At 33.9% G+C, this 14845-nt stretch overlaps 2 protein-coding genes across 7 annotated transcripts; one reads left to right on the top strand and one right to left on the bottom strand.

The window, feature by feature from the left end:
• Positions 1-446: 446 nt before the first annotated feature.
• LOC136207175 (delta(12)-fatty-acid desaturase FAD2-like) lies at positions 447-2998 on the bottom strand. Of its 5 annotated transcripts, none has more exons than XM_065998468.1 (2): positions 2540-2766; positions 447-1880 (listed from the first exon to the last, which is right to left on the bottom strand). In XM_065998468.1, exon 2 carries the CDS (start codon positions 1867-1869, stop codon positions 718-720), a length of 1152 nt encoding a protein of 383 aa, XP_065854540.1. In that variant the 5' UTR covers positions 1870-1880; positions 2540-2766; the 3' UTR covers positions 447-717. The 5 variants fall into 5 exon arrangements, with proteins under 5 accessions (XP_065854540.1, XP_065854541.1, XP_065854543.1 ...); XM_065998469.1 differs by having other exon boundaries at positions 2549-2766; XM_065998471.1 differs by lacking the exon at positions 2540-2766 and adding an exon at positions 2300-2394.
• Positions 2999-7758: 4760 nt separating this feature from the next.
• Positions 7759-10562, top strand: LOC136206174 (cullin-1-like). 2 transcript variants are annotated; one of them, XM_065997126.1, is made up of 9 exons: positions 7759-7872; positions 8057-8198; positions 8323-8422; positions 9003-9188; positions 9281-9328; positions 9416-9622; positions 9715-9792; positions 10120-10203; positions 10313-10562. In XM_065997126.1, exons 1-9 carry the CDS (start codon positions 7836-7838, stop codon positions 10379-10381), a joined length of 951 nt encoding a protein of 316 aa, XP_065853198.1. In that variant the 5' UTR covers positions 7759-7835; the 3' UTR covers positions 10382-10562. The 2 variants fall into 2 exon arrangements, with proteins under 2 accessions (XP_065853198.1, XP_065853199.1); XM_065997127.1 differs by having other exon boundaries at positions 7770-7872; positions 7981-8198.
• Positions 10563-14845: the final 4283 nt, after the last annotated feature.

Raw genomic sequence — 14845 nt, 5'->3', positions numbered from 1 at the left:
ATTTGACACCCGAGGACATTTAGACCAATTTAGATAGACATATTGTAGATACCTATTTTTGTCCAGGGTGCGACACATATCATTCTGCCCCTGTTCGTATCTATAATAGAACGACCAATATCTGATTTCTCTTTTATTAATCGCCATACAAAACATGGACAAAACCTACAAAATTATCAAAATTTGGAGTCATGCCATTGTTGTTACCAACGACATCCAGTGCTTAAATGACATTGTTTTGATACTTCCTATCCTAAAAAATTTAAGCTCCATACAGGTTCAATGGAAAACTTTAATGGAGTTTTCCGACGACTAAGTTCAATGGAGTTTCCTGATGACCAGTGGATACTCAATCACCCTCTCTCCATTCCCGATCTCATAATTCCCTCCCTGACTGTTACTCATCAAACATTATAAAGGCTCAAGCATTATGAAGCCATGCAGCTCTGCGTCTAAATGTGATTGTTTTGTTCTTTGAGAACTCAACTTAGGGCTATAATTTTCTGACACAATTTACAGAGACAACCGGTTTAACATAATCCTTTTTTGTATACACTTTTTGACACCATAAACGAAGCACAACAAATATTACAGTTGAGTTCAGTTCAAGACAATTAACAGGCTAAGCTTACTAATAAAAGCAAAGACAGAAAATTGTACGAAATATACCATAAACTTACTTGGCTTACCACACCATTTTGGCAACTTCCACAAATATCAGAACTTGTTGTTGTACCAATAGACACCTTTCTGCTGATCACCTTCATCTGCCTCCACGTAAATACATTCCTTTGCCTCTCTCCACATTGCCTTGAAGATAGGCGTCCCGTCAAATTGGTAGTACTCTCCTAAAATCGGTTTTATCGCCTTTGTTGCTTCCATTGCATGGTAATGTGGCATTGTCGAGAACAAATGGTGAGCTACATGAGTGTCTGTGATATTATGGAAAACCTTGTTCAAGATTCCATAATCTCTATCCACAGTTGCTAAAGCTCCTCGTAGCCAATCCCACTCGGAAGAATCGTAACGTGGCAATGAAGGATGAGTATGCTGAAGGAATGTGATCACAACAAGAAATGCATTCACAATCAACAATGGTACACCGTAAACACAAATAACCCAAGCAAGTCCGTTTGCTGCAGCTAGACGGTAGAGACCATAAGTTACAACGAGAAGACCAACATCAGAAATGAGAATCTCAGTTCTCTCACGATCATTGTAGATGGGACCGTATGGATCAAAGTGGCAGGCAAACCGATCATAAGGCCTACCAGAAACATTGAAGGCTAGGTACAAAGGCCATCCAAGGGTAAGTGTGACGGTAAGAAAGAGAACACGGCCTGGTGGGTTGTTCAGGTATTTGGAGTACCAGCCAATGCTGGATTTCTTTTTGGGGACAAACACTTCATCTCTCTCAAGGGAACCAGTGTTTGAATGATGGCGACTATGGCTATGTTTCCACGAAAAGTATGGGACAAGGAGGCACGAGTGGAGTACAAGGCCGACAATGTCATCCAGCAATTGGTAGTCACTGAAAGCATGATGTCCACATTCATGTGCTATAACCCAGACACCACTGAGGGCAAAGCTTTGGATGGCCCAGTAAATTGGCCAGGCCACATAAGAGAGATTATGGGGAAGGAGGTGAAAGTAATTGGTAGCAATGTAATAGAGGATAAAGGAAATGGTAAGATCTTGAACAACATATGAGAACGAGCGGGGAATTGACCGGTTGAAACAATGAGGTGGTATAGCTCTCTTAATCTGACCAACGGTGAATGGTGGCTTTGAGTGAGGAACTCTCTTCAGAACTTCAGATTCCAAATTCTTCGCTGAAGGAGGAACAAACATTCTGCCACCGGCACCCATTGCTCCACTACCTGAATAAATAAAAAAGGGCAGAGTAAGTTTCTACATGATGATGTGCATATAACAAACAAAAAAAAAATAGAACATCAGCAATCAATCACAATAAGGAACACATAGGCATATCAAGACATCAAAGAAGTGTTCAGCTTCTTTTCTGTTGGAAGTAGTCCTATATCCAATTTAGGCTTTGTAGTGTAAGAAATAGTGAACATAGCAATAAAAACTTAAAAATGAATGCACCAAGGGAAAATATAGCACTATAAACACATATATATGGCGTTAAACTGGCACAAACCTCCTACTTCTATTAAATAAGTGATGCCATATGCAGTAGTAAGCTAAACCAGTGGTTATACAAACAAAATACATGAAACAAACAAAAATCATGAAATAAACTCATTAAAATTGAGGAAAAATGGAAGCATAATACCAAACCAACAACATAAGATTTGAATATTTGAATATTAAATTCAAAAAAGTAGAAACTAGCAGAAAGCCATAGACCGCGTGACCGGCCAAAGAAAGAGATAAAACGATCGACAGCAAAAGCATTCGATATAACCTCGATAAAACAGCGGAAGATTCAACAAACCAGTCGCAAATAAAGTAAAATAAAGTAGAATAATCAACTTTTCAATGTGGAAAGCAAAAAGGAAACGGTGGAGCAAACCAATTCAACCTCCGGAATCTTTTCAGTAATAATCAAATCGAAGCTTGAAACGGATATCGGAATATTGAAAAACTAATCTCAATCAGAGCTAAACTTGAAATGGTTCTGAAAGGAAAGTCTACGAATACAAAATGCGGACGAAAAGCGGAATGAAGCACGAAGAAAGTATGATAAACGGAATGAAGCACGAAGAAAGTGTGATAAAAAAGAGAAAGGGGAAGTGGGAAAATTGAAAAAGAAAAACCATAGTAAGAAGAAAAGGAAAGGAGGAGTACCTGATGAAAAGACCAAAGTCTCTTCTTCCTAATTTTCTCTCCATCCATGAATGGCAATCGAAATCGCTGACTGATAGAGAGGGGTAGACAGAGCGCAAAAGGGAGCTGTTCCGATCACCAAAAAACATGCATTTAAGGTCTCCGCTGCTTAGAGCACCTTTAGTGCTGGTTTTCATTGTTATTTTATTTTGAAGGATTTAGTTGTTGGGTTGATACTTCATTTGGTTTGTTACAAAGTAACAAACTTTAAAAGCTTGGGTTAATTTTTTAAAAACTCTGGTGTTTCACGTTTTTACAGATGCGTATATATATTGTTGGTTTATACCGTTAACAAAAACGAGACAATTCCCTTCAGATTGTTAAGTTAGTCTACGTGGACACCGGTAGTTTAGTCATTGCAAAAATTGACTAATATAAAATCTTAACAAAATTCATCGAACAGATCTCCCCCAAATTCTTCAAAATCGATGACCCCTAATTCTCAAAACTCTTCAACCATTGAAGCTTCACTCACTTAATACTATTTTCATCGTCAATCGCAGCTTAAAACTACAATTTCGCGATGGTTTGTAGTTATAAATACATAAAAAGCGATTTGGGGTGCCATGAGTTCAACATCGGATTCTTTGAGTTTAAACATACCAAATATGCAGTGGAATGAAGCTCGTTGTTACTGCAGTCATAGAGCACAAAGAAGAACATGATGGACAAAGATTAATATGGGAAGGAGATGCCTCTAGATATTTCGAATATTTCGAATAGAGATATGTTATGAATTCAAAATATATGAATAAAAAACCTCTTGGACCATGACTTCTTGCTAGATTTGGCAAAAGGGCCTATGATTATAGGGAAGGAATCCAATAAACACAACCTATTTGGGAGAATACTATCGAGTAAACCTTTTAATTTCACGGGTATAACCCAAACGTTCCAAGTAGCCTTGAGAGTAAAGTTGTTCCAATTGGAAGAATTAGATGATGGGTTATTTTGTGTGAGTTCGACCATGGGCGTGATAAAAATCAGGTTCTTACAAAGGGACCATGGCAATTTAAAAGGAACATTGTGGTTCTAAGGGAAGCGGAATCGTCTAATCAATCTCCTATTGGATAGGCGGGATGTAGACTATAGGCTTATGGCTTCAAAGGTGGGGAGGTGATTGGAATTGATAAAAATGGAGCAACTTTATCAGAGTTCGGGTTAAACTTAACATTCGTCAACCCTTATTCCGTGGAATTAAGGTAAAAAATAACAAAGATCGGATTGTCTGAGTCTCATTCAGATACGAAAAACTACCAAACTTTTATTACTAGTGCGGAAAAATCGGATATGTCCAAGATGAATGTTCGGAGGCACTAGAAGACCTTGATGAGGAGGATTTCCGTTTTAATCAAGCACTCTAAGCAACACCAATTAAACTGAAGGCAGTGCTGGTTGAGGGTGGGACAAATTAATTGGTTAAGGAAATTGTTTTGGGCACCAGAAGTGTGAAAAGGAGTTTGTTTGGGGGGAAATAGGAACAAAGCCTCAAGAGAGGGAGGGAGCAACCTTAGAGGAAGTTAGGAGAGAGGAAAGTATGGAGTATGAGGTGGGGTTGTAATTGAGCCGAGTTTTGGCCTGTTCAAACTTGGATCGCTATAAAATTAACGAGTTCGAGCCCGAGCCGAGTTTTGGCTTGCTCAAGCTCGGTTCAGTTCATTAGAAAATAAACAAGCTCGAGCCAAGCTTCGAGCTTGTTTCGAACCTAAAATCCTCTTTGAACTTTGGTCATTAAGAAAATTATCTAATCATGAATTGCTTGTGTTGTGAGTAAATCGTTAATTATATTTATGAAGTTTGTTCGCAAATAGCTCTTTAATTATGTACATAAGCAAGTTCACAAGCAAAGTTTATGAATAAATAAACAATATGCTTACAAATAGTTCGTCTATTTTTCATTTATTACGTTTGTGAATGAACTCATCTACAGTAGAACCTCGATAAATGAATGTTCGATAAATGAATAACCTCGTCTAATGAATAAATTTCTTCGGTCCCAACTTGGTCCAATGGGCTTAACGAATAACCTCGCTTAATGCATTAACAAATAAATACAAATGAAGTCTTTATAGGCCCTATGTAAATATAAATGAATAATCACTATATTTCAAATAATATATTTTTATTCATATAATATATCATGAATACATTTCATCCAATAACTAATTTTCAAACACATTAATAAGTCATATTTTTTCGAAAAATTCCTCAAAAGTTGATTGTTTCTTTCCTCCCCAAAATGCATTTGATCCTTGATTTTGTGTAAAGCATGCACCACTTCTGGAATATTTATAACAAGCAAAACATGGTAATTAACCTCAGTGTGATGGACATTCCATTACAATGCCAATTACAACGTAACAAACATGGCCATAATAGTTATCATTCATAAGCATGAAAACATATAAAATGTAATTGAAAATACAAGAAGTAAGGAAGAAGAAAGATAGCAAATGATGATCTCTCTCCTTTTATAGATGAGTGTCTTCTTTTCTTCTTGTTCTCCAACATTTCTTCAAAATGCTAGAACATATGTTTGATCTTCAAATCTTCATTTTCTGTCTAATTTTTGTATTTTTTTAAAAGTAATAGGTGCTCGCTATGGTTACTTTGTTTTTTACAAAGTACCGTTACTTGGTGTGGTTTTCACCATTGGATGATGGAGCAGAAAATTCATCCAATGGTGAAAACCACACCAAGTAACGGTACTTTGTAAAAAGCAAAGTAACCATAGCGGACACCAAAGTAATAATGATGATCCAAAACTCCAGTAATTATGTCATTTTAAAGGTGGACACACCCCTAGAGAGGCATGCCTTTTGGGTGGAAGGATGTAACTTTTGGTGAAGAGATGTAATTTTTTATCTAGAAATTGCGCACTCGCGCAATCTGAATTTTCAGATTTCTTTCATAAACTTGGCTCCTTTGCATTTTTAGGGGCAAATTTATCCTAAATCTTTCTTTAGTACCTAAAAAGAAAAATAAAACACGTAATAAAGATATAATACTTGAATCTATTAATGAATTCTTGATTTATTTAATAAAATAAGACATTAATGTACTTAAAATATGATCGAAAAGATAATTTGATGAATAATTTCTTAAATTAATCCAACTTGTCAATGTTAGAGATAAAATCACTATTGGTTGCCATCGTTAGGGGTAAAATTGTATCATTTTAGATGTTAGAGGTAAAAGTATCCGTTAAGATATTTTTTCACCTTATCCCTGATAAAAAAAAATAAAAAATCAATCACATTGAAAGTTAAAGCATTTTCGTAAAATAAATAAATTAATATTAACTTGTTTAGATGAGTTGTAAAATTTACTTTTCAAAAATAATAGATTGTACATTTTTTCATAAAGAGTATTGCATTTATCAAACACCGAATTTAGCTAGATAATATGCTTTTAGAGTTGAAAAAGCACCAACAAACCTAAGTATTAAAAATGTTAAATTTACTCTCATAAACTACACTCTTTTTTTTTTTTTTTAGGAATAAACTACACTTTAAATATTTAATATACATAATATTTTAACTCTAATATTTAAAAAATATATATAAATTTAGTTTTAATATATATAAAATGGTGTAAATTTAATTTTAACGTTTCCAAATAAAATTAATTTTAGTTTTACATTATCGAAAATTAGAAAAAACTACTTTGACTAATATTTAACTTAGGTAAATGCTATGCTAACTTTGTTTTTAACAAAGTAAGTCTTACTTCGTGTGTATCATTTGATTAATTTTATACTCCATCATCCAATGGTGAAAACACATCAATTATGTCAAAAATATATATATATTTTTTTATAGAACAAAAATATTTAGTATATTACTAATAAAATTATAAAAATTATATTAAAATGATAAATAATAAATACTAAATCTGTTGCGTATAGGTAATTTCAAATTTTTTTTTTATCAAACTGTGTAAAATATTTAATATGTTATTCCTCACCACATCCTTCCTTCCTTTATGGGGTTCTCTGATATTGACTGGTTCTCTGAAGGCGTTAATGGGAATTTGTTGGCCAGTATGGAGCACGGGGCTATTCTCTTCGCTATTATTTGTCATCAAATGTGGAAATGGAGGAATGAAGAGTTATTTGCTGAGAAGATTGTCTTTATTCCTGACCTCCGGTTTTACTTCTCGAAAAAACTCTCTGTTATTACAAAGAGTTTTGAAGGAGAGCCCCTGGTTCACCCCTCCCCGGTTAAAGAGGTCCAGTTAGTTGGTTGGAGGAAGCCCAGGGAAGGGGTTGTCAAGTTGAATACGGATGGCTCCTGCCTTAGTAATGGCAGAATTGCTGCGGGTGGAGTTCTTCGGGATGCTGGTGGCGCCTGGCTGGCTGGGTTTACCCATAACTTAGGTACGGGCTCCTCCTTTACTGCAGAGCTCTGGGGGATCTTGTCTGGCATTAAACTCGCCATTCGCATGGGTGTTAAAAGACTTTCGGTGGAATCTGACAATTTGGAGGCTATCAACAGGATTTCGGATAGACAGGCTGTTTGTCTTAAGAGTCAGAATCTCATTAAAGCCATCTTGAGGCTTCGTCCTGCCTTCGATTCTCTTACCTTCTCCCATGTTTATAGGGAGCAAAACCGCGTGGCGGATCGCTTGGCAGCTGCTGGGCATGGGGGGATGTTAGGTGTTTCTACCCTTTCCGTTCCTCCTTCTTTTCTGTTACCTTCTCTTCTTGAGGATAGGATTGGGGTCAGTCTTCCTAGACTGATCCCGGGTTAGGTTTTTGTTTGTTTGTTTTTTTCTTCCCTTCTTACAAAAAAAAAAAAAAATATAGCCAAAAAATAAATAAATAAAATATTATACAAAACTATCTCAATTTATTAACAAACTTATTTAAATTGATCTGAATTTATCCTTAAATTTATTTGAAAATTTGATCGCACATTGATTTGTATCTTGCGAAGAGATTTTGTCTGGTAATCTGGTTTTAAGCTAACAACAAAGAATGCATGACACTTGACACGTCATCAACTTGTGCAGCAAGCAGTTAGTTTCACGTTCTTTCTTTCTTTTCCCTAGTTTCTGTACTTGATTTTATCTCCATTCTCTAATTTCCCCATTTTGTTTGTTTGGCTTTTCCTAATTCTCTATTAGGTTTTCTCTTGCCTTCTTCACGATTCTTTCCTTTTGAAGGGATTCAAATTCTTAATTGCTTTGTTGCAACTCACAGTCAGAGCGGAGATGACTGATATCATGTCGCCGGAGGAGGAAGTATGGAAGAACATTGATGATGTCATTGCAAGGAAGAAAGCGATCGCCGATGGAGAGCTTGTCATGCCATTTAGCTCCCAAGAGAATATGCAGATTTATAGGTATCCATCTTTGATGTAATTAATTCGTATGTTCTTGCTATTTTCGAGCAAATGATGATTATTATGTGAGAATTAATTAGTGTTTTAAGTGTATATATATATATATCCTTCACATTTCTTGTAGCGGCGTTTATGATCTCTGCCGGAAGAAATCGACATCGGATTACGAACAGCAGCTTTATGAGAAATACACGAATTGTTTAGAAGAAAGGATCATGGAAAAGGTAAGATTTATGTTACTCAACTCAGAATTTAGTCTTGGTTAATTACAATCCTGCGCTTCTTCTTTCTTTTTTTTTAATTTCCTTGAGTATGCACAATTTTATGTTATTTTTTGGATGCAAGATTGTTCCAGTAACATGTAGATATTATTGGTTTTGTTCCAAGTCCCATTTCTTGAGTCTTACTTAAAAGCATCGTTATCTTGAGCCTTGCCACTTAAAAGCATCATTACCTAGATAGTTGAGTCTGATACCAATTGTAATAGTTTTTGATCCGCTTTGGCTCAATACCTATTCTTTGGATCACTCACTTTTTTAAAACTCGTGCCTATATGTATTGGAAACAGACCTTATAGCATAGTCACACCCTCTACATTTTTGAGATCCAGTTCTTCTTTTTACTCAGATTTTCCACCCCATTGTCTCCCTTTCAGAACCAAGTTGTTACATGTACCATTTCAATCTTTTGTTTCAGAATGCTTAGGAAGGCAAAGATTTGAGCCCTCTTCATACAAATTGCCATCAAAATTGTTAGTATTGAGATATTCTTGACTGTGTTGATTGATTACCTATTTGTGCTCAGGCAGTTCCGAAATTGTTAGGCAAACATGGTGCTTCTCTATTAACAGAAGTTACAAATTCCTGGTCAGAGTTTAAGGCATTTTCAGATTCTATATTCAAGTACTTCTTTCACCTGGATCGTTTCTATACCCAGAGGAAAGCAATCCCGGCAGTTCTTGATCTCGCAAAACACTGCTTCAGTAAAATAGTAAGCTATAATTTTGGCAGTGGAGTAACTCCCTTCTTTGAATCTTCTTTTATTCTCTCTTGTAATTTTTGCATCCAACTATGATTTTCCAGGTTTTCGAGAGGCTGTATGGAAAAATTCAGGAAGCTGCAATGAACTTGGTTTGTAAAACTTTCTAACTGTTTCATGAATATTTGACTGAGATTGTATGCAACAGTGGTAATGGTGACCATGTTTTTTTAGTACAGGTTATTCAGGATCGCGAGGGGAAAGAAATTGATCGAAACCTTCTTAAGTCTGTATTTGAACTTTTCCTAGACTTGGGAGAGAAAGGAACCACAGATTATTATGCAAAGTTTGAACAGACAATGCTGGCAGAAGCTTCCGTTTACTACTCTGAGTTGTCGATGGAGCGGTGGTTTTGGCGTGATTCATATGCTAGTTACCTTCGAAAGGTTTGTATTGCTTGAATTTAGGCAGATCACTAAGTTTGCTCCGTGTGTTAGAATTTCTCCAACTATGAAGTCCTTTTCTTTCTGCCCTTCAGGTTGAATGGTGCTTGGTTCAGGAAGAAGCTAGATCAGATATATATCCGTCCAAGTCAACAAAAACAAAATTACTGAGGGTAGGTTGTCATCTATTTGTTAAAAGTTTTTTTTTTTTTTTTTGTTCAGAATATTTTCGTGACTGCTTGAATATAAGATGTGCTCTGAGGTTTAAAAAAGACATTTAAGCATTTTGTGGTAAGGCTGCTCATAATGATGTTTGGTTTTCTTCCTAGCTTATATGCACATAGTAGTTAAATGTTTGGACTAACAATTATGCAAAAGCAGGCAACATAGCATTATGGCTCTGTTTGTTTGGACTAACAAGTAAAGCGAATATAACACTCCCTGAAAGCTCTAATTTGGCGTGGTTTGTGCATCATGGCTCTGTTTTGCACGTTATGCAGGCCATGAAATACATAATGCTGGACAGAAATGGCAAGAGATGGAGTCAGAATCAAAAGAGTGATGGGGTGAGAGCTGAAAATGAGGTGTGTGCTTTCAGTTGCTTATTAAGCTTTGAAGTCACTATTTTCATATTGAAGTCTCTTTTCTGTTTAGTCTCGGTTTCTCCTAAATCGGTTTAGTAATTTGCTGCAGGAACTGGTCCGTAAGTACACGAGTTTAAGCCTCAACGGGGATTTCCCTACATGTGCACCTGAAAAGTGAAGTCTGTTCTTAAAGGGTTTGTTCTAAACAACACCTTTATTCTAGTATTTGGTAGATGGAAATAGTACTAGTTGGCTTTTGTGCTATAAATAAGTCAATGGTTAGCATCTAGGCAACAAGTGAATTCTAGTCTCTAGATTTTGATGTTTTTTTAGTTATACATATTAGCCATCTTCTCTCATTATGTGAGCAAATTCCAATTGAGATTCTAAATTAATCTAACCATAAAAAAAATCCCCTCTTGGATGAAAGTTTCTTAAGGTTAATTAAAGGGAGAGGAAGGGAAGGGAGGGGAGATTAGAGAACCTCCAGATCCCACCAATTTGGTGGGACTGAAATTGGAGGTTTTTGAACCTCCATTTAACCCTCATTTAACCCTCATTTAAACTTAAACTACTTTCCAAGCAAGGTTAGAAAAATAACTTCCATTTAAACTCCTTCCCAAGCAAGGTTACACAAATAATCTCCCTTTAATTAACCTCCATTAACCTCAATCCAAGCAGAACCTAGCTCTCAGAGAAGTTGTTTTTGCATTTTCCTTTTGTTTAGCCTTAACACCAGGAGACTCGATTCTATTACGTCTCGTAATCTTCTCTTCTATAATTTAGGTCTGTTCGTATTCTTGTTTTGTTTTGTTTTATACTTATACTTGATGTTAAAATAGTGATTGAGATTAATCAAGCGTTAAAAAAAGAAACCCTTATCGAAACACTAAATGTTACCGAGGTGCGCTTTGACGAGAGCCTTTTAAACCGCACCTCGTCTAGGAGAATTAAGACTCACTACCTTGAGCTATGTATAGGCGCGCTTTTAATAACTATGAGCAAAACTTTATTTTAAAATTTTTATTTTGAAATATAAAAAAGGTATAATTTCATGAAATGAGTAAATTTTTTTTTCTAATTAAATTAAATATTCACATTTAGTTTAATATAATAAAATAAATGGTTATGGATTTAACGTGTCAAAATGAAAAATGAGATGTTTAGTTCATTAAAATCAGAATATCCATGAAAAACCAGAATGATTAATTCTCCATATATATATTATAAATACTAAATTAATTTTAAATATCTGGATTTTAAAAAAATTAAATTAAAAAAATATATTTTTGTATAATAAAAATATGAAAGTATGTTTATTAACTTCTATAAATATTTTTGCAAATTTTTATAAGAAAAAAAAAATGAAATGATAGCCTTCCGCAAGTTCTTAGAGCTCGTTTGGTTCGCGGAATAGAGAGGGAATAGAATAGCTATTCTCATCTTTGATTGATTATTTTTGATGGAATAGCTATTCCATGGAATCCATATTCCTTGATTTCATGGAATAACTGTTTATTCCATTCTTCAATTTAGGTTAGGAATAACATATTCCTAATATTGTATTTTTGTAATTTACAAAATTATCATCCAGTAAATCCTCAATCTTCACTTTAGTAACTTTCTCAAATCCTATAAATTTTGGCAAATCCATAATTTATACCATAAAAAAACGTGAAAAATGGAAAAATGATGAAAACGTTAAAAAAATATAAAAATACAAAAAATATGAAATATGAAAAATGTGAAAACATTACAAACACGAGAATATGCAAAAATAACGCAAAAAACATGAAAATGTGAACAAACGCGAAGAACAAGAAAACGCAAAACAAAGGGAAACACACGAAAAACACAAAACAAGAATAACACGAAAAACTGACAAAACACGAAATATACAAAAGCGTGAAATACACGAAAATGCAAAAATTGTTAAAACACAAAAACATGACAATACGTGAAAACGCAACAAACATGAAAATACGAAAAATGCAAACAAAACACGAAAATGTGAAAAATATGAAAAAACATGAATAACACGAAAAAGTAACAAAATACAAAAAATACAAAAACACGAAAAAAGAAAAAACCGAAAAACTAAAACGTGATGACGCGAAAAAATGAAAAAATATAAAAAAATACAATAACGTGAATAACATGAAAACGTGACAAAACGCAAAAAAATACGAAAATATGAACATATGCGAAAAACAAGAAAACTTGCAAAACACGAAAAAAGGTAAAAAAAAATGCAAAAAATATGAAAATATGAAAAAATGTTATAAACACATTTTCACATTTTCGTGTTTTTAATATTTTTTACGTTTTCGTGTTTTTCGTGTTTTTCGCTTTTTTCACATTTTCGTGTTTTTCACCTTTTTCACATGTTTTTCTGTTTTTAATATTTTTTTTACATTATTGTGTTCGAATTTTTCCACTTTTTGTGTTTTCACGTTTTCGTGTTTTAAACAAATTTTCACTTTTTTTATTTTTTCATGTTTTCGTGTTTTTAACGTTTTTTGCATTTTCGTGTTTTTCACATCTTTTCACGTTTTTTATGATTTTTTTTGCATTTTCTTGTTTTCATGGATTTTTTCTATTTTTACATTTTCATAGCTTTCCACGTCTCTACATTTTTTTTTTGTGTTTTACCGTTTGTATATTTTGTGTTTTTTCATGTTTTGCGTGTTTTTTTGTGCTCGTTTTCACCCTTCTCCACTTTTCTTTCATTTTTTTCTTTCTTTTTTTGTGTTTTTAATGTTTTTTTTGCGCTTTTACATTTCGCATTTTTACTGTTTTCCACCTTTATTTTTAGTGTTTTTACAATTTTTCCGTTTTCATGTTTTTTTTTAATGCTTTTTTTTTGTATTTTTCGTGTTTTTTTCCGTTATATATATATTTTTACATTTGAGGGTAATGTTGTAGTTTGAATAAAAAATTTATCTATTCCACTCTATCTTATTCCACCAACCAAACATAAGAATAGTTATTCCTACGGAATTTCTATTCCATTCTTTGTTATTCTATTCCATTTCATTCCATTCCACGAACCAAACGACACCTTAATGTGACATCAGCCGTAGTACATCATACATGAGCAATTGATTATTGGATCCATTCATACAAGTTAATCATTGTAATACATCACCAGCTTCTGGATTTGTCTATAAGATTGGCTTATTAAATTTTACAAGTGTCTTACCAGCTTATTGAACTTGATTATTTCGTATCACAAACTCTCTGAACTTGTTCATAAAAATAGATTAGCTTCTTGAACTTTTTAAGTGTCTCACAAACTTCCTAAACTTGCATATTCCATAACAACTAAATAACCATAATACTAACTTTCAATTTCCATCCATTCGACTTCTCAAATCTGCAACACTAACTATTATAATGGATTGAAAAGTAGGAGACGAGAAAAAATTACATCTCGAATAGATGAAGATGTATTTTTAGAATCCATATAATAAGAGCTATTCCATATATTTTATAAGGTGGTGCCTTACACTAATAGGTATCCACTTTTGTGGAATGGATATGATCTACATGATACTTGTTTGACATTTTACTACCGCACATGTGCGCCACTATCGACTGACCGATCAGGTCAAGCTGGGTGTGGGTTAGTATGGACACTTATAACTTTTAAGTAATTTTTTTTTTTGTAAGTGTACCCACCGCCGACAGCAGAAGTAAATTTTTTTTGGCTATTCACTTTCGCAGAAGTAAATTTTTTATTTAATCTTAAATAGTTATTTTTATTAATTTATTTCAATTATTTAATTAAGTATTTTGTAAACTGCTACAGAATTATCTTGTGAATTAGTCTTCAATTTTTTTTTTTAAATGTCACTAATTAAAATTCTCTGCACATTTTTTTCTTCTTCCATATTTGAAACAAATTTCTATAGAAAAAACAGACTTTTCAATTTTTTTTTTTTTTGAAGTTTTGAAAATCTCTTGAGCAGTTTTTCCCTGAATGTGAATGTGGTTATTGAGTGATTAAAATGTGACTGGACCGTTTTATTCTAAAGGTGACCAATTGATAGTCTGCTTGCACATTTTTGAAGCAGCACCTCAAATGTTTCAAAGATCACGATCTTGTCTCTGACTCATTTCAAATTGTTTGATTCATACTTGTGCTTTTCCTTTACTGCTGTAATAATAAGTATTAGAGAATTTTGCAAATCCTATATCTCATCTGTCATGTAGCATGGTCGTATTTACAGTAAGATATAAATAAATTCTCTTTTTTTTTTCTCTCTCTCTCATCTCTTCCACCTTTTTTCTTTCTAACCTTCTAAATTGAAACCTAAACTACCATCTACGACCATCGCCTCCTCTTCCACTACCGATTGTGACGCTCTTTTGGATGGAGAAGACGTCTTCCTACGTGATGGTGGTAAGCGTTCCATCAATGTTAATCGCCTCTTCACCTAATGACGGAGCACTTGCTTCTTAAAATCTATTGTATTATTCTTTCTCGCCAACGATGACATATCTGCCATTTTATCTGAACAAAAGTAACTAGATTTACTTGGTCTTCCTTCTTCCTCATCCCATGTATGTGTTTATTCTCACACTTTTAATATTATTTTATCAGTGTTTTCATTTTAGTTGAAATGCATACATCTCATTA

The sequence above is a fragment of the Euphorbia lathyris genome, chromosome 9 (assembly GCF_963576675.1).
Source record: "Euphorbia lathyris chromosome 9, ddEupLath1.1, whole genome shotgun sequence".
Taxonomy (NCBI): Eukaryota; Viridiplantae; Streptophyta; class Magnoliopsida; order Malpighiales; family Euphorbiaceae; genus Euphorbia; species Euphorbia lathyris.
This window is presented reverse-complemented; position numbering and strand designations above follow the sequence as displayed.

Bases quoted from the DNA above. Each gene is read 5' to 3' on its own strand.
- LOC136207175 (XM_065998467.1), bottom strand. From the start codon at position 1,869: ATGGGTGCCGGTGGCAGAATGTTTGTTCCTCCTTCAGCGAAGAATTTG.
- LOC136206174 (XM_065997126.1), top strand. From the start codon at position 7,836: ATGACACTTGACACGTCATCAACTTGTGCAGCAAGCA. The intron at 8,199-8,322 runs GTATCCATCTTT...CATTTCTTGTAG, and splicing joins GAGAATATGCAGATTTATAG to CGGCGTTTATGATCTCTGCC. The intron at 9,793-10,119 runs GTAGGTTGTCAT...CACGTTATGCAG, and splicing joins CAAAAACAAAATTACTGAGG to GCCATGAAATACATAATGCT.